Source organism: Delphinus delphis, chromosome 15 (assembly GCF_949987515.2).
Source record: "Delphinus delphis chromosome 15, mDelDel1.2, whole genome shotgun sequence".
NCBI lineage: Eukaryota > Metazoa > Chordata > Mammalia > Artiodactyla > Delphinidae > Delphinus > Delphinus delphis.
The window spans coordinates 5,667,776-5,687,026 of NC_082697.1; the positions used below are offsets into that span (position 1 = coordinate 5,667,776).

The window sequence follows — 19,251 nt, forward strand, 5'->3', positions numbered from 1 at the left end:
TGTGGTTAAGCAGCCTCACCTGGGTTCAGATTCAGCTTCCCTGCTTCCAAGCTGGGTGTCCTCGGGCAAGTTATTCAGCCTCTCTGAGCTGTTTTGTCATGAGTGAGATGGGCTTTCTTTGTCCTCTTGCTTTACCTTCCTTTGGAATACTTATCACCACCAGATGTGATGTTAAGTATATACTGGCCAATGGTCTCATCGTTGCCGGAGCTGGTAGCCTGTTCTAGGCCCCCGTCACACTCGACCCGCCCGCAGAGCACAGGACACTATGACTGCTTCATCCGCCTTCTTCCCCAGAATCCAGAGCCCCACATCCTCCCGGCATCCCCCTTCCTCCTGTTCAAGCTTCTTCCAGATCCTTCCCCGTCGGGCACTCGTGCACAGCCTCTGCCGCATTCCCCGGATCTCTCGGGTGGAGACGGGGCATCTGGGCTCGGTCCTCACGTTGCTTGTCCAGCTACACGCTCTCCCCGGGGTGCAGTCTCCACTCCGGCCTGGACCGCTGCCCTTAGCTGGTGGTTAGCACTTCCGGCGTGCAGAGCTCTGCTGGGAGGAGCATCTGTGTTGAGTGGCAGAGGTGGGGCGTGAACCCAGGAAGGCGGGCCCCGGGCCAGAGCACGTCTTGGCTCCAAGGCTGTCTCTCCCCCTAGATCAGGAGCCAGGCCTGGGCTGGGATGTCCTGCTGTCCCCTGTCCGTTTTCCTCGTGCGTCCGGTGGGGATTTCAGAGAGGAGCTGCTCAGTCGCACTGTTTTGTCCTCTGTCCTCCACTTCCCAGGTCTTCTCCCCACCCCTACCCTCCGCCTTGGTTTCCCCACCTCCTGAAGGGTACTTGGGGCCTCCCTGTACATTTGTATCACAATTTCCTGTGAATCTGTAATTATTCCAAAACAAGACACTGAAAATAAAATAAATTCTAAAGATGAACTTCAAAATGAACCATCGAGGGTCTGAGGGTTTCCAGCCGCCTCTGCCCTCACTGCCCCCCGTCCAGTGCCTGTCACGTCTTCCTGCGCTATTCCGTCGCCCCTGCCCGGACTCGCACTTCCAGCCTCGCCCCCTGCAGTTCAGTCTCCAGCAGTGGCCTGGGTTGGTCTTTTACAAACAATTGCAGCTGCCCACTCCCCAGCCGAACACCCCGTGGTTTCCACTCATGCAGACAGGGTGTGTGTCCTGGACTCAAAGCAGCACAGCTTTATTCTGCCACGGCCAGGAGGCTGCAAGTCCAAAACCAAGGTGTCCTGAGCCACACTCCTTCCAAAGGCGCCAGGGAAGAGTCCTTCCTGGCCTCTTCCAGCTTCTGGTGGCCGTCGGTGTTCCTTGGGCTCTGTCTTCACAAGGCTGCCGTGTGTGTGTGTGTGTGTGTGTGTGTGTGTGTGTGCGCGCGCGTGCATCTCTGTGTCTTCACGTGACCTTCTAAGGACACCAGTCATTGGATTAGGAACCACGTTAATCCAGTATGATCTTAACTAATTACATCTACAAAGATGCTATTTTCAAATAAGGTCGCATCCTGAGGTTCTGGGTGGACATGAAGTTGTGGGAGTAAACGGAATAAAGGTAAAGGGCTCGCTGATGCCCCCAGGGCCCTGCGTTGCTTCTGCCCCCTGCTGTGCCCACCATTTTTGCCCTGAACTCCCCCGGCCCTCTCACCCTTAGTCTCTGCTCCAAGAGGAGGCCAATTTTCTCACTGCGCCCCCGCCACCTCCGGGCCTTTGCCTTTGCACTGCCCGCTTCCCTGACATGTGGCTCCCTCCCTCGCTGTTACCCACCTCTCTGCTCAAGAGGTCCCTCCGCGCAGAAGGTGGCAGTCACTGGGGCTGCTTGTGACTGTTCCCACCCACCTGGGCACCAAGCGGGACTGACCCCACCCTTTGAATTTAGGTGGATCGCATGACCTGATTTGGCCAATGAGATGCGAGTGGAACTTCCACCAGCTGGAGTCCTTCTGCAGACATCAGCGTCCTACCCCTCCCCTGCTCCGTTTGTCTCCACACACGTATCACCACGGGCTCCCTGCCCTGCGTGTTTCCTGGCCGCCTTCCCCACCAGTGGGCGCACCCAGGGGCCAGGGAATTTTCTCTCTGTGGTTCCCACCGTGTTCCAAGCTTCTAAAGCAACCTGGCTAGGGTCAGAGCTGAGGCCACACTTGCGATGGACGAGTGGTGGGCGCGCGGATGGATCGCGAGCCTCGGATGAAACGGAGTCTGTGCAGCCCTTCCCACTAACCGCCTCTCCTGTAACCGCTCCTCTGTGCATTTGACTCCTTCCTGTCTAGGGCAGAGCATCAACCCCAAGTTGGCAGGCCTGATCGGGCGGCAGGGGCCCCAGAACAAGCAGCCCTTCATGGTGGCCTTCTTCAAGGCCACCGAGGTCCACCTCCGCAGCACCCGTTCCACGGGGGGCAAGCAGCGCAGCCAGAACCGCTCCAAGACACCCAAGAACCAGGAAGCCCTGCGGGTGGCCAACGTCGCAGGTACGCCTGGGGGCGGGAGGGTTAACACGTGGACACCCGCCCCCCCGCCCTCGAGGAGCCCACAGGGGGCCCCCTGTGGGACCCCAGCTGGGGTGGGACTCAGAATCCACGCATGTGCTTGACAGATGGTTCTGGAACCAATGCAGCAGGAAGCACAGCCCACAGAATCCCTTCCACCCCAGAGCTCACCGTCTTCCGGGTATCAATTGTGTCATAAATTCATTTCGAAATGCAAGTAGCAAAACATGAGTGTAACAAGATGCCAATCATGTAAATTTCTAAGCGGCCGAAACAATAGCTCCAAATAAATAGAGGGAGGGAGGCCGCTGCCCGGGGAGCGGGGAGGAGGAAAAGGGGGGAGTGTGCTGCATCTTTAGTTTTATTTCTTCAAGTGAAAAACAGTTGAAACTCATGGCAAATTTTAACACTTGTTGAATACGGCCGGTACGATTTTCCTGTGGAGCCGTCCCGGCTCTGGGTTCATCGTGAGCTGGGAGAGGCCTGGGGCTGGTCGGAGGAAGCGTGGAAGGGAGACATGGGGGGTGTTTAGAAGGGTGATGGCGAGGTGGGAAAGCGGCCGCCACCCTCAGATTCACTTATATTGTCAATGGCTTCTTCTGCCTTACCTGGACAATTTTGAAATTTCTGTTCATTTTCCTTTTCGAGGAAAAAGAAAATTACAGTTACTGCGGTTGGTGACGTTTTCGAGAGCAGGGCATCCTGCTGGGTGGGTACTAGTGGGTACGTGTGGCTTCAGAGCTTGTGTGCAGAGCTTTTGAATCGAAAAGGATCTTTAGATTCTTTTCTGGCAGGTGCATCCGTTATTCTTTAGGCTGCTCCGAGGGAATCTGTGATCCCCCAAATCAAAGCCCAACTGAATCTCTTCATTTGTATTAGGAGCCTCCTCTGTGCTGGGCTCCTGGGGGCTGGGATTCACCAGTGAAAGCCCAGCCGTGGTGCAGAGATGATTCAGGATGGGCAGGAGGCGGCCATCATTCACAGCCACACTGACACCAGGCCCGGGAGTTGGAACGTGGTGACGAGGGACTCTTGAGGGGGTGGTTCAGAGAAGACTTGCCAGCTGAGAGCTCCGAGGCGAGCTGGTGCCCCAGGGGCCAGGCCCGGTGGGCAGGAGGCCAGCGCTGCAGGCAGTGGGACCTGCAGGTGGAGGGAGTTTTCGGGGCCGCTCTGGGAGGGAGGGTGGAGGGGGGCAGGCCATGTGGCTGGGCTGGGGAATGAGCACGGTCAAGTGTCCTCTCGGGAGCCACATCTTGAGTTTGAACTTCATCCAAAGCAAATTTGGAAGCCTTTGCAGAGTTTCCAGCTATGATTCGGGGTGGGGTTGATAAGAAGCTCATTCTGGCTGCTCTGAGAATGCTGGGGAGCAGGGCGGGGCACTCAGGGAGGGTTGGAATAGGAAGATTTATGAGAGGCTTTTCTATATCCATCAGGCAGGAAGGGCTAGCAAACGTCATCCCCGCGGAGACTCCCGTGGCTCGGAGGTCTGTCAGGTGTAACGGTCTAACCGAGGTAGTGAAAGGGGAGGGACTGGTCTCAAAATCTTAAAATTGGACACTCAGCTTCCCCCACTGCGTCCTCTGGTGAGGACCCCCATCAAGTCTGCACTTACATAACCCCACAGGACGGAGCTCTCACTATCTCATGTGGCAGCTGTTCTACCTTGCCTGGGACCCACTTCCTTGCTCTGGATTTCTGCTTCCTGGCCCTGTTTGAAGTTCACCTAAACGCTGCCTGGGAGTTTAGTTTTAAAAGAATACCGAAGCCTGGGCCCCACTGCAGGCTTAGTAAACCAGAATCTCTGAGTGTGTGTTTGTACACACATGCCCGGTTGAAGTGCTTTGCCTCCTGTGATGAGCTGGGAATCCTGCTGCAGGGCCACATGAGTACAATCCTCTCTGCTGTGGCAGCCCTTGTGTGCTAGAGAGACACGTCCTGCAGGCCAGCCCCACCCCGCAAAGGCCTTCCGCTGCTCTTCAGACCGTGTGGTTTGGGGCGAGAAACTGGGTCCCTCGCCTCCCTTCCACTTGCCTCTCACCCACGACTGGACCCAACTCCCTAGTCGTCAGCCATTTTCACCAGATGACCCACGGGGGTGGGAGCTGAGTCCCAGCCCCGGCTGTAACTTCTCAGCTGCTCTGGCCGGGTTTGCGGAGGTGGGGAGCAGTTGCCTCTCCACTCCTGCTTGCCTGCTGCTGCGGCCTGGGATGGGTGGGCAGGACAGGAGGAACAGGGGAACTAGGATTCTACTTCTTGAGCATCTCTTTTCTTCCCTTTCCTCGTCTTTCTGCTAGTAAGAGGTCAGAGTGAAATAGGAGTTCCAACCACTTCTTCCTGGAGCAGCCACGTTCCAAGGAGGCCTGAAGGACCCAGGTGTCTGAGGTCCCTGATGGCAGGGCCAGGGCCCACCCCGTACTGATATGCCCACAACTAGCTTCATGAGCTGCTCTTGTCCTTGGTCTGTTGGACCTTGGGCTTCAACATGAAGCCACGTATCATTGCTTTGTTTTCAGACAGGGCTGGGAAAAGTGGCAGTAAGGTCCCTACTCGCCCTTCCTCTGCTCATGGCAGACATTGCTAATCAATCCTGGCACATTCTTCTCACTGAGCCCACACAAAGCTTCAGATCCTTCTTTACTCAGGGCAACAAACAGCCAGCAGTGTTGGCCCTCCACGCACAGCTTCTTTGCCACATCCCTGGCCTAGGCTAACGTGCTCAGACCTTTGTCTTGTTCAGGTTGCTTCACACAACATCACTGGGCTGAGGGCTACTCCCCCCCTCTCCCCTCTACCTTCTGCCTCCCTACAAGGAAGGAGGGGAAGAAGGCTTGGGGGGTGGCCGCCTGGGGCCACAGGCATGGCCACAGCAATGGAGGCCTTCCTGGATTTCCACTCAGTGTCTGTGTCTTCCATATGGCACAGTGAATGGTCCAGAAGTTTCCTGGGCTCGCCTCTGATGGTTCCCTTGAGCTTGACCTTTGTATATCAGTGACCACCTGGCCCTCCAGCAGCCCTAGTACCCCTGCAGCTGGTTTTCTCTATCTCAAGGCCCTCAGGCTAGGTCCCAAAGTGGGGAAGGGGGGCCCAGGACTCCCCATTCCTGCTCCATCCTCCCTAACCTCCCCACCCCCCAGCCGTGGAGCTCAATCCAGCGAAGCAGCCCTCCCCCCTGCACGCCGCCGGCCGCTGACCCCAGCGCTGCCTCCTCATTCCTGGAAGGCTCTAGTGTCTGCTGCCCGTCCCTCTGCCAACCGCCACTCCTGTCCTGGTTCTTGCCGACTTCCTAACCCTCCTCTCCATCCTGCTCCGTCCTCATCCTGGGACCTCCTCCCTTGGATTCCTCCCTGGCCCGCCCTCTCACTTCCTTTCGTTCTTACACGAAGAACATCACCTCCTCGGAAGGCCTTGGTTAGCGCCCATGGCACAGACCCCTCAGCCCGCCCTTCCCGTCCTCCTCTCCTCCCTTAGTTCCTCCACGGCGCTCATCTAGATGGAATGGAATTGTTGTTTCCTCATGTGGGCATTATCTGCCTCTCGCTGGAGGATAAGCCCCTCAGTGGCAGGGCTTTGTTTTGTTCATGCTTGTAGCTCCACTGCCCAAAACAGCATCTGCAAATCTGCAGACATTAACAATTTGTATGAATGAATGAACGACATACCAGGCCCCAAGGTAATGAGGGCCCGAGATACCCGAAGGTGGCTGTTCCCACCCCCCCCCAGTCCTGGCCCCCCTCACTGAGATCCTCTCACTGGTCCTGAGTGTCTCCTAGGAGCCAGGATCCCTCCTAGAAAGACACATGCAATTCTGTCATCATCAATTGTGTCCTTTCCTCATTGGTTTGTACATTTTAAAAAATTGCTCTTCTGAACTCTAGATATAAAGATACATGTACAATTGGGGATATTCAAAAAAGCTGGTAGGAAGCCCCTGGGAAGTTTTAGGCAGAGGAGAGACAGGTCGTGGTTAAGAAAAAAAATGAATCCCTCTAGCTTCTGGGTTCAGGGGAGGTTGTGCAGTGGCAGCTCTGTGTGTGTGTGTGTGTGTGTGTGTGTGTCAGAGACAGACAGAGACAGAGAGAGACATAGACACAAAGAGAGAGATAAACAGATTTCTACATGTTTACAAGGGCTCAATTCCTAACCCAAAGTTCCTACAAACTTTACATACTTCTGGAAAACCCCAGTGCATCATTTTCGTTCCTCAGAGAAACCTCAGTATTGTTTTTCTGGCAGGTCAGTGGGGCTTGACTTTTCGCCCTGTCATTTCTTCTTGATGGTGGGGTTTGTCCCAGGCCCTGTCCGTGTCTCCTGCTGCCCGCTCCTCGGGGCTGAACATCGTGAGGTGGGCGGGCCTCACAAAGTGAGGTTGAGTAGAAGCAACCGCTCCGAGCAGGCTCCTGCAGCCAGCGTGCGGGATGTGGACGGAGATGGACTCCCACACGGAATCCATGCAGACGTCCACATCCAAACAAGAGAAAACAGTGTCCACAGAAGGATCCAGAGAGAGCTGTGAGCTAAGACTGCGTGAGAGAGACGGGGGCGTTGGTGCCTCCCTTACAGAGGCCGTTTGCTGGGGATGGAAATGAGTTTTGAGGCTACAGGTGCTTGAATGGCTTCTGTGTCAGGAAGGTCACCCTCCAGCTTTCGGAGTTTGCTGGGATCACACCACTGTCTTAGACTGAGGAAACTCTAATCTGTGTGTATTTCCTTTTCCTCCCCCCGGTGCCGCTCCTCAGAAAACAGCAGCAGCGACCAGAGGCAGGCCTGTAAGAAGCACGAGCTGTACGTCAGCTTCCGGGACCTGGGCTGGCAGGTAAGGGCGGCGGTGGCTGGATAGGCCCCGGATGTGTGAGGCCTCCAGTGTGGGCTCCCCCGGTGGTGGGGCTGGGTCCCGCATGTGCAGTGAGCCGTGTTTCTCATCTCTTGAGACTCCAGTATCGCGTCCTAACTAGAGGCTCTAGGGACGCCCCATGAAACCCAAGAGCAGAAACACGGTTGAGACTCAAGCTAGAACCAGAAACCCAAACGTTGTGGACTCTGAACCTCATTCTCCACGTGAACCCCATTTGCATCCTGCACTGGCTGCTTCCCTCAGACGTGGCCGAGTCCGTGAGCTGGAATCCAGCTGCCTGGAGGACGGGCTACCCCCCTCTGCCCTGTCTGCTTCTCCCTCCCCCGTCTGTGATTCCAGTTCCCAGAGAAGGTGCTGATTGGCCCAGCTCGGGTCAGGTGCTTGTTCCTGAACCAATCAGCTGTTTCAGGGCTGGGGTCATGTCCTAGGACTGTGGCTGCCCCTCTGGAATCATTTGACTGGAGCAGGGCAGGGGATGAATCCTAGAAAAAGAGTATCTCAACTATTTATGAGTATCTATGACATTCTGGGCCCTTTTCTAGGCACTAGAGGTGCAGCCCTGGGCATAGCAATGTGCCTGCCCTCACGGAGCCCAAATTTCCCCGGAAAGCGTGTTGTCATCGTAGGGTCCTCAGGGCCGCTGCTTTTGTCGTTCTCCCTTCAGCGAGCTTGTAGTTCAGTGGGAGGGTCCAGATTCTTCCCAGGTCATCATGTCCTCAGATACACCCCCAGGGCACTTGTGCACACAGCCGGCCTGGAGTCCTCCTGTGATTTTGTCCTCACTCTCAGGACAGCATCCGTGGTCTAAGAGGCGCAGGCCGTGCTGGCGTCCTAGAGCGGGAACAGAGCCCCAGATGCACTCGAGTCCCTGAGGGGTGTATGTGTTGCTAGCACGACACTTCCGTGCTAACCCGACCCCGTGCGTCCTTGACAGAGTCGCACACGTGTACCAGGCACTGTGCTGGGTCGGCTATACTGTCATGCCTCTCCTGGGTGGGTGAAGTGAGGCCTGGAGGCTTTGTTTAAAGCAAACCGCCCACGGGTTACCACCTAGCAGGGCTGAGGTTGGTGCCACCCTAATCACCCCTCTCTGTGCCACCTTCCGATGAAGAGCAAGCGTTCATTCTGGGCTCAGCCCAGCCCCCGGTGGTCTTTCCCTCACTCTGCAGTCTGTTGGGACCATGGAAGGCTGCCTCTGTAGGAGCCCAAGCTGCACAGGAGGAGGTGGGCCGTGCCTTTGACCTCTGGGAGCTTCGGAGTCTGGCCCACAGGAGGAATGTTTCGGCCTAGAGGGCAGGACCCTGCGGCTCCCACTTTCCACGTGGTTCTGAACCCGCCCCCCGCCTCGTCCTCCGCTCTCTCCCGCAGGACTGGATCATAGCGCCCGAAGGCTATGCCGCCTACTACTGCGAGGGGGAGTGCGCCTTCCCTCTGAACTCCTACATGAACGCCACCAACCACGCCATCGTGCAGACACTGGTGAGTGGCCTGCGCACCGGCTGGGGTGTGGGCAGCTGGGGGAGCAGGGCCACCACATCCCGCCTCGTGCTCCTCCGAGCTGGGGCCACAGCAGGTCTCTGGCCAAGACCACGTCATGGCTTTCAGGAGCCCAGGGCACTTTTGCTTTCGTGGGCCCTACCTCCATAAAACAAGACTAGAAATTATAGTTAATAACATGTATTATAATCTTCGTGTATGTCTTCAACCCTAGAGTGCATTTATTTCTCCTGATTTTAGAAGCAGTTAGAACAGTTTCGTGGGCTCCTAAAGGTATCGTGGGTAAAGGCCACTGTGCGTAACGGCGGGCGCCCTGGCCCTGCCTCCGTCAGGCGACCGCTGTTCCTGGTTGTCAACATTCACATCCACAGGCCCTGCAACGTCTGGTCTTCCTCCAGGTCGGGTAGGCTTGAGGGCTCATCCCCTCCCAGAGCTCGTGGCTTTGCCTCCTGGCCTTGAACTCTGTGGTTCAGCCATTCAAGGGTGTTTGTTGAGCATCTACTACATGTAGACCCTGCGCTGACAGCTGGGGACGCTGCAGGGAACAGCATACAGGGAACATCACAGACTTGGTCCCTGCACTCAGAGCCTCATTTTCCAGGCAGGGAAACAGTCAAGTGAACAAATGCGGGAACTTCAGGGAGAACAGAGAGGGGAACGACAGGAAGGTAGCAAACAGGACAATAGGGTAGAGAGATGGGGGGCAGCCATGGGGCTCTTTGAACTTTCACGGGGTCATTGGAGGATTCAGTGTGATGATGCAATTAAAGCTCTTAACGGGGTATCCAGCACAGAGGACACTCAACAGATGTTATTTTTACTACTTTACCAACAACAAGAGTGATACGAGTTAGAGACTTTGTTCTTTAGCTTAGAAGCTGAGGCTCAGAGACGTTGTTTATCTTCCTCCTTGCTGTGAACATGATCTGGGCCTTCCCTGACAACTGGTCATCCTCTCTGGCTTGAATGCTTCTAGTGATAGACAGCTCACTACCCAGGCCCATCTCCTCGGTACCACGGGTCTGTCTGTTGCAGAGCTCTGTGCTTCTTTTGCTTAGTAACCTGCCTCCCTCTTCCCTGTCCCTGCCCCGTGTGTTACTTCTCGCTCCCCTGTTCAGTTTATTTGGATTAGGCTCTGCCCTTTGAGGGAAGGCCTCTTTTTTGAAGCATTGCTTTGCCAGGACCCCCGCTCCCACAGCAGTAAACTCTGAAGCCCTATTCAGGACTGAAGGTCTTCAGGCTGGAAGTGAAGAGTCACCCCAGCCTGTTCCTTGGCCTGAACTTGTCCCCCGTGCCAGTGTCCCCCTGTTCTGTCCTGCTCCGAGGACCACAGTGACGGGGGTGTCTCCCAGGCTGCCAGGAGCACACCTCCACCCTTCTTTGAGCCCTGCCCACGGAGCAGAAGCCCGGCCGCCCTGTGACACTCTCTCCATCTGCAATTCACCAGAAAGCTCTGGGATCAGAATGAGTCCTTTGATTATTCTGAAACGAAGGTCATGTTTGAAAAGGAGGTGAATCCCTGCTTTCTAGAGAGTCCTAATGAAATACAGAGGAAGTGAGCTAACATCTGGGATTTGCTTTCACATTATTCAAGGATGGAGGAGATGGGGGAAGGTTTAGATTTGTAAGGTTTGAGATTAAACATAAAAAACAGTTTAAAAAGCACGCTGACCTACGTGGGAGGTCATAGACTGGGGCTTGGGGGCAGAGGGTCATCCACAGGGTTTCCGGTTGGCCTACGTGGTGTGTTGGAAACCTGGAAGTTTCTCATAAAAACAAAACAGGACTGACAGCTGGCCTGAGCACTCGGCACATCCGCTCGCACTGGCTTTGGGCAGCTTGTGTCCATCTCCCTTTGGTTTGCCCCGGTCCTCACCGTCCCCTATGGTCTGACTCCTGGCCCAGTTTGGTCATCCGTGGCGCTTGCATGGCCGCTGCCGACGTTTGAATTAGTTTGTCCCCGAGCCCCACCACCTGTAAGGTGCGTAGGCGCCCACGAGCCAGACGGAACAATAAACCTGGGCAACTGGCTGACTCCTTTCCTCGTTCTTACCTCTGGACCTTCTCCTTTCTTGTGGACGTCCACCCAAGGGTTTGCCCAAATTCTTTGCCTCTCGTTTTTATTGCTTAAGATGCAGAACAGTCTAATATAGTCTAGACTCACACCATCCAATACAGTGACCACTTCTGTGTGGTGCCTCTTCAGTGAGTACTTGAAACGTGGCCAGTCTGAATCGAGATGTTTTGCAACTACAAAATACACACTGGGTTTTGAAGACTTAGTATAAAAAAAATGTAAAATATCGCATTAATGATTCCTTATGCTAAGTATACGTTGAAATGATAATTTTTTGAAATCTGGGATTAGAGTAAACATACTGTTTAATTTCACCTCTTTCTTTTTCACCTTTTAAAATGTAGCTACTAGGACGTTTTAAATTACACATGTGGTTTGCGTGATAGTTTTCTTGGACAGGACAGGTCTGGCCCAGAGGTTGGCAACCTTTTTCTGGAAAGGGCCAGATAGTAAATATTTTCAACCTCGAGAGCGGAAAGTCTGTGCCGCACCTCTTCACCACAGATGCTGTGTAATGCAGAAGCAGAAGCAGCCACAGATGACGTGTAGATGAATGGGCGTGGCCTGTGCCAATAAAACTTTATTCATAAAAGCAGGCGGTGGAGCAGGGATCGGCCTGCAGGCCAGCCCTCGTCTAGCCCAGTGGTTCTCCACTTGGGGCAGTTTTGCCTCCCAGGGGATATTTGACAATGTCTGGAGACATTTTTAGTTGTCACGGTGCGGGGGTGGGGTGGAGTGCCTCCGAATTCTAGTGGGTGTAGCCCAGGGATGCCGTCAGACATCCTACTGTGCACAGGACAGCCCCACATCCTGGCCCCAAGTGTCTTCCTAGCCATGTGCTGGGTGACCCTCTATGCTTTGGTTCTCTCATCTGTGAATCAAGAATAATCCCAGAACTGAGTTAGTTACCCAGCAAGCGCTTAGAACTGGGAGTGACCGGTGAGTGTCACCTGCGGGGCACTTTTGTCCAAGCAGCACCTGTTCCTTTAGGAATACTGAGGCCAGGGAGGAGCGACTCACCGGCCCTCACCACTGCCGCCGTTTTGGTGTGTGTTCCAGGTGCACTTCATCAACCCGGAAACGGTGCCCAAGCCTTGCTGCGCGCCGACGCAGCTCAACGCCATTTCCGTGCTCTACTTCGATGACAGTTCCAACGTCATCCTGAAGAAATACAGAAACATGGTCGTCCGGGCCTGTGGTTGCCACTAGCCCCTCCTGGAAGTCAGACGCTTCGGGGCCACGTTTCTCCAGATCCTGGGCCCCTCGCCGCCCAGCGTCTCCCACCGCCTCGGCGAGGAGCCCGCAGCCCAGCTGCCTTTCGCGAGGCCTTCCCGTCCCCCTCTCCAGCTGCAGCGCTGTAGGAGCGTTAAGGAATCTGAGAGGCAGATGGCTTTTGATCCGTTTTTCATTGGCATCCTACAGACAAGATCCTACAAGCTGCTGCAGGCAAAACCTAACAGGGAAAACATATATCAAGAAAAATTGCTGGGCCCCGATCGCTGGCTGTGAAGTCTCAGCTATGCACCGACTCGTTCCCAGGGGTAATGATGACACCCTTCAGCCCGGCCACCAGCAGCGGGGGGAAGGGGCCGCGGCCAGGGGTGGGCACGTTCGTCTCTGTGCGAGAGGGAGACTAACGCGGAAGTCCCTGTAATAAATGTCACAATAAAACGAATGAATGAAAATGGTTAGGATGGTAGAGATATATTTTCCTAAACAATTTATCCCCATTTCTTGGTTTACTCTGATTTCATAAACAGAAGCTGTGGCCGGCGGAGGGAGGGGAGGCCCCCTCTCCGTGCCATTCCGGTTTCATTCTGAGGCTTGCCCAGGCCCACTGTTTACGTAAACTCACCCAGAAGCCAAGAGTTGGCCAGCAGGGGAGAGGGAAATTTTCTGCTTGGAGTTGACCTTGAAGAATAAATAGGTTCCATCATTCAGCTGAGTGCGTGGTGGCAGAAATTAAAACAGGCACGTGAAGCACCGGCAGACGCCTGGAATTGGTTTTCCAACACTTCCCATGGTAGGAAGTGAGGGAGGGTTGGCAGATGGAGGCGGACAGCTCAGGACAGAACTTGCAGCTTGATCCTGAGTTCCGGCCACCATAGCCCTACTTTCAGAAGCACGCTAGCCTTCAACAGGGGTGGGTGGGCAGGGGGACCGTCAGTCCCCCAAGCCAGCTCCTCCGTTGGTCATCGATAGCAGCGTCCTGGAGTCTGGGCTCTGATGAGGGCCTCCGTGGTCGCCTCTTTTCGTTCGCAGACCCGTTTTTGAGGACTCTGCGCAAGAATCGGCCCCTTGACGTAAGGGAAAGGTGACACAGTGGGAGGTCTGCTGGATGCAGGGTGTGCAGATGTGAATCTCAAACAGAAGCCTCCAGAGGCTGTCGTGAGAGTGTCCTGACTCGAAGGTGCCATTTCTGACGCGGCTCTTGGCGTGAGCCCCCCTTGCCTTAGCCGGTGGGTCCCCTAAATGGCGTGCATCCAGCCTCCAGCTGCAGTGCAGCCTTGGAGACGACCAGGCTCTCTGTGAACAGAGAACAGGGTTATCCCGGTGAGGTCTGTGGCCCCTGGGATCTGGTCTAGTGGGAAACTTGCTTCTCCATGTTGATTGAGTTGGTTCCTGGAAACACAGGGACGCTGTTTTCATTTTCTTTTATGTTTTCTTCTTCAGTAGCTTGGGCTGCAGCCTTCACTCTGCCTGGTCAATGGGGAAGAGTCGGTGTTTTTGTTACATTTTGTTTTGTCTGTTGACAGATCTGGGGGTTTTGCTGTGATTCCCTCTTGGTGCAAGTTTTGTCACCACGTATACCCCAGCCGACATCTGGCTCGCATCATTTGTACACTGAAGCATGTAAATAGTTGTTACTAAACAAAGAAATTATTTATGTCCGTCTGAAGCTCATTTTAGACCCTCTCCAATCCCTTGTTCAGGACGATGAGCTTACTCGCTTCCCTCCAACCTGTTTATTTTCTTATTTAAGACTATTTATTAATGGTCAGACCGATGTACCTTCAGCCGTTGCATAGAGCAGTCCTCAGAGAAAATGCTGTATAAATAGACAAAATAAAAAGGGTTCTGGTTTCGGGCCTGTGTATGTCTGTGTTGTTTTTTCTCTCAGCGCCTGGATATCGGAGTTCTCTTGGTGCGCTGAGAACTCTTTGCCTTGGCCTCCACCATTAACACGCTGTTTATCATTCAGGCCCTGGGGAGAGAGGGACGCTCGTCAATATTTGATGCAGCTGTGCGGGGCTCCGGGCAGGAGAGATGGAACCAAACAACAAATGTGAATTTGGTAGGCTCGACTACAAAGATCCTTGATTGAATTACAGTGCAGCTGTCAGCAGCTGTTTCAAAGAGGCAGGGGGTAAATTAGCTGTGTTTACTGCTAACATAGTTGAAAGATTTAGTCATCCCAATAAAATAGAGGCACAAGAAAGAAAAAGAAATAGTCGTGGGGGTAGGGGGAGTGTACACCCAAAACTTTAAAGCAGCACGGACCCCGGAGCCAGCACTGTCCAGCGCAAATTATTTCGGCGGCTCGGGGGCTGCTGCTGGCTCCCGGCTTGAGCCATAGGTGGCCCACAGCGGGCCCGGGGAAGGGAGCCAGGGGCCCGCTGTGCATGCAGGGGCATGCAGCCGTGCAGCGTGGAGCAGCGTCTTGGGTCCCTTTCCGCTTTGAAGTGCACGCTGAGGTCACCTGATGGTGGTTAGGATCTGGGCCCATTCCCTGGCCGGCTGCTTGCTCTTGCCCTGTTGTCTCAAATGAAGCAGCCGCTCCTAACAAGTTCCAGCCCCTGTGATTTCCAAACCCTCCTGTCATTGTCCTGATGCGTGATCTAGCTTTTGTTCTGTTTCCAGGCTGAAGACCAGAGCTGCAAACCAGAGGGCCAGATGCAGCCTGCAGACGTATCTTATTCCTCCTGCATGGTTGAATTCGTTGCCAACACATTTTTGAAACTTAGAAGATTGGGGTGAAAAAAACCTCAGATTCTGCCTTCCCTTGAGCAGTCTGCAGATCTGGCCACCCTGGGCCCCGTTCCTGCGTGGCAGCTCCCGGCTGGAGCCAAAGAGCAGTTGTTGCCACAGTCTCCACTGCTCCCTGTTGTCTGTCTCATGAAGGTGCGAATGTTAGTTGCTGTTTTAAAAATTGTAGGTATTTATTGATTTGTACCCACGTCTCTATTAAGAGTAGGAAAGTAAAGCCTGGACTGAAAGAGCCATGCACTTTGGGGGCAGAGGAGAAGCCTTTTGTTCATTTCTGGCTCACTTTCCCCTTTCCAGCTGGACCCCTGTAGGCAGGCGTGTCTGTGGCTGCAGCACCGCAGGTGGCCTCATCTTTGGCCTTCACCTTGCCCTCTCCTGGTTCCCACCTCTCTTGCTCGTTGTTACCTTGGAGCATTTTGCGTTGGTGCCTCTCCTCCCTGTCCCACTTACGGAGCACCTCTGTCAGGGACCATGGTTCCCACCACTTGGCCTGACATCGTGGCTGGCCGTGCTGAGAGGGCCTGAAGAAGTGAAGGAATTTACTCAACGTCACCGGCTAATAATTGCTGGGACTAGAATTGGGACCCAAAGCCTGGCCTCGATCCCATGCTCACCTGAGTTAGTCTCCTGGGTCTGCTCACGAAATGTGGGGATTCCCGGCCCCCAGCCCTGCCTCTCCAAATGACCTTCCCCAATTCCTTACGTCCATCCCTGAATCCGTGCCAAGTTCCTGGACCACAGGCTCAGGCTTTCGGTCTCCCTCCTGCTTCCAAGCAGCTCTAGGACCTTCCTCTGTGAGCATGTTGCCGAACTTCTAGCTTCCCCCCTGGCTGGGCCCGCCAGGGGGCTTGCCTCACCTCTGATTTCTGCTTCACTGCCTGGTGACGGTAGTGTGTGGACCTTGCTGGGAGCCTGGGAGGGTCAGCAGTGGTCACTGGGGCCATCTGCTTAGAAAATTCTCACATGTGGGTCCTTCCCTCTGTCCAGATCTTTTGGAGAAGCTGAGTGTATTAATTTCCTGAGGCTGCCCTCACAAAGTACAAACTAGTGATTTAAAAAACTAGAAATGTATCCTCCCAGTTCTGGAGGCTGTAAGTCCAAACTCAAGGTGTCATTGGGGCCGCGCTCCCTACAGATGCTTCAGGGGAGGAACCTTCCGTGTCTCTTCCATCCTTTGGTGGCTGCCGGCAGCCTTGACTTGTGGCTGCATCTCTTCAATCTCCGCCAGTCTTCACATGGCTTCTTTCTATGTCCTTCCTCCGCATGTCTCTTACAAGGACGCTTGTCACCGGATTTAGGGTTCACCCAGATGATCCAGGATGATCTCCTCACCTTGAGATCCTTAATGACATCTGCAAAGACCTTTTTTCCAAATAGGGTCACATTCCCAGGTACTAAGGACGAGGATGTGGACATATCTTTTGGGGTAGCACCGTTCGGCCCCCCGTCATGAAGCTACACGTCCCGCTCCTGAGGCCTTGCCCCCACTTTCCTGCTGCAGAGTTTTGGGACCTCGTAGAGCACTGTGGTCCTCAGAATGCCCCTGGCCGCCATCCACGCTGCTGTGTGAGCACTGCAGCTCCTCGTCTCATCCCACGACTAGAAATGGGCTTGGGAGCCCAGCCCAGCTTCCCCCCGGTTCTGAGCCTTCACCCAGTCATGCTGCAGCCAGGTGCAGCACAGGGTGCCGGGCCGTGTCAGCTCTGGGGGAGTGGGCAGACCATAAACAAGGACGGCTGAACCAGGTGCCCTTCACAGGTGCAAAGCTGTCTCTGAGGGCTTCACAGGCTTCCTCTTTGGCCAGAAGCCGTCATTCACTCATTCACTAGTTCCTTGTGCGTCCTCTGTGTGCCGGGCTGCGGGCACTGGAGACACAGGAGCAAAGCATCCGCTCAGGGGAGCACATGTTCGAGGGCACAGGAAACATATAGTACCTGGTACCGCACCATGGCTGCGTGGGCTTCTTCCTCCATGTAAAATAATACAGATTTTCCTTCATGATTGCGTTGGTATAGAGATGAATATTAACAGGGCTGCATCATATTTTTTTATCTTCTCATTTCAAAAGATATTAAAATATTTTTGTGGGCTCCTAAAAGTACCGTGGTTCCCGAGCACGGTGTCTGCTGTGCCTGATGGGCAAGCCGGCTAGGGGTGACCCATTTAGTGATGAGTGCTGGGAAGAAAGAGTGAGCCAGGGAAGGGTGGGTGGTGTCAGCAGAGAGGCTCTTGGGAAGCATGGTCAGGGAAGGACTCTGAGTGGGGAGCGATAGGGGTCCCCATGGGGAAGAGCATTTCTGCCTGAAGGATTTGCACATGCAAAGGCCCTGAGGTGGGACTCGCTTGCCAGGTTGGAGGAACAGCAAGGAAGCCTGCCCTTGTGGCCGGAGCAGAGTGAGTCAGGCAGGAATGAAGTCAGCGAGGCAAAGGCTTTGAGGGCCCCAGAGGGACTTTTCGGTGGGGTCGTAGGACGTGCTAAGAGCAGGAGAGGACTTGATGGGAAGAGCTGGGGGGTGGGTAAGGGAATAAGGGAGGGCTTCAAGGAGGACGTGGCATTTTAATCTCCCCTGCCCCAGTTGAGCCTTTCCCGTCTCCCATCTGCAGAGGCTGGAGGTGGGGTGAGCACTCAAACCCCTCTGCCTGGTGTTTGGGATGGGAAGTGGCACCTGGTCAAGGTCACACATGGAGGCAGCTGAGAGCACGCTCGCTTCCCCTGGGAAAAGACCTCTGCTGCCTTCTTACACGTATTTATTTGAGATGGATGTGAATCCTCGTGCCACAGAGGGAGTGCATGCTGGGCAGAGGGGCCTGGGATCAGCGCCAGCTCAAAGCCTAACTAACCAATTTTGTTAGCTGTGGGACCTTGGGCAACTTCCTGCCCTCTCTCCCAGGACCCAGTCCTTCTTGGGGCCCCAGCCCTGCACTCAGGTTGGAGCCCGTCCACCCCTTCTAGGGATACTGACCGTGACCTAGACATGCTTCCCCTCTGCCTGTGGATCGGGTCCTCCTGGCTCAGACCCCTTCAGGACTCTGGCCCCAGCCTCTCTCGGTCTTAGATTTGAGGAAATAAAAATAGAAGAGGAAAAACACAGAACTCTCCAAAGTCTATGGATTTGCGACAGCTGTTGGGACAAGAAAGTGCACCTGGCCCGGGAGGACAGCGCTGCCTTCCCTGGCACTCAGTCCTTCCCCCCCGCCCTCTCCCAGCCACGGCTCCCTGGTGACAGAGGAGGTGGCCGAGTGGGGCAGGGTCTCAAGCCCCCCACTCCATGGACCGCAGGCCCTGGGCTGGCCCTACTTTAGTGCTGTGAGCCCTGCAGTGTGGCCACAAGTCATGTCCCAGCATCAGCGGCCAGTGCTGTGAAATGGTACCAGCTACCCGCCCGCCCTCCCCACCACGAGGGCGTGTGGCCTGGGCAGTCACCCGGGGCTCTGTGCCCCAGAAGGCCCTGCGTCTCCATGCTGCTCCAGGTCCTGAAGCTCCCGTAGCCAGTCCTGTGCCCAGTGGACAGAACAAGAACTTTGGTGTCAGGCCCAGGGTCCGATATGTCCTCTGCCACATCCACTGTTCAACAAGGACATTTGGGACATATATGGGCTGCGGACAGTGTTCTGGGCACTGAGGATACGCTGTGAATGGGGGAGGGGGGAATGAGGCCCCCCTCTCTTGGATGGCGCATGCAATGGCAAAGAGAGCAGGTGAGCAAATGAATGGTCAAGGGAGAGGCCAGACGATGGCCAGCGTTGGGGGAAGGATTCGCACCAGCTGAAGAGATGTTAGCCAGGTGTGCGGTCCAAGTGTGCAGAAGCCCCAGGTAGAAGGCCCTGAGCCCACGGAGCTGAGGACAGACCCCAGGGGAGAAAGCCAAGGCCGGCGGAAGACCTGTGATGGGAAGAGGTTAAGTGAGGGGCTTCTCAGCCTCGGCACCACCGGCGTGTGGGGCCGGGCATTCTCTGCTGCTGGGCCGTCCTGTGCATTTTAGACCACCACCCTCTAGCCACCAGCAGCATCCCCCTGTTGTGACAACCACTAATGTCCCCAGATATTGCCAAATGTCCCCCGGGAGGCACGATCGCTCCCAGTGGAGAACCACCGAATTACGGAAACTGAAATCAAGCCAACAGAAGCCTGGGAGCTATGGGGAGATTTTGAGGGGCGGGGTCCACTTACTTAAGAACTCACAGCTGAGGAAGGGAAGGAAATGGGGTTGGAGCACCCCCATCCGGCCTCCTAGAGACATCCCACCCCCCCAGTGATGTCCAGCCCCTGGACTGGCGCTCAGGAGTCTGCCCTCTGGTGTCTGCCTCTTGGGAAGGGCATCTGCAGGAGACAGTGACGGGGGAGA

At 55.1% G+C, this 19,251-nt stretch overlaps 1 protein-coding gene across 1 annotated transcript in view; it reads left to right on the plus strand.

Moving 5' to 3' along the window:
• BMP7 (bone morphogenetic protein 7) overlaps nt 1-14,002 on the plus strand; it is an 89,619-nt gene extending 75,617 nt beyond the window's left edge. Inside the window, exons 4-7 of the mRNA XM_060033373.1 lie at nt 2,277-2,474; nt 7,229-7,305; nt 8,713-8,823; nt 11,978-14,002. Of these exons, the coding sequence (XP_059889356.1) occupies nt 2,277-2,474; nt 7,229-7,305; nt 8,713-8,823; nt 11,978-12,127 (536 nt within the window). The 3' untranslated portion in view covers nt 12,128-14,002. The remainder of the gene's footprint in view (nt 1-2,276; nt 2,475-7,228; nt 7,306-8,712; nt 8,824-11,977) is intronic.
• Nucleotides 14,003-19,251: the final 5,249 nt, after the last annotated feature.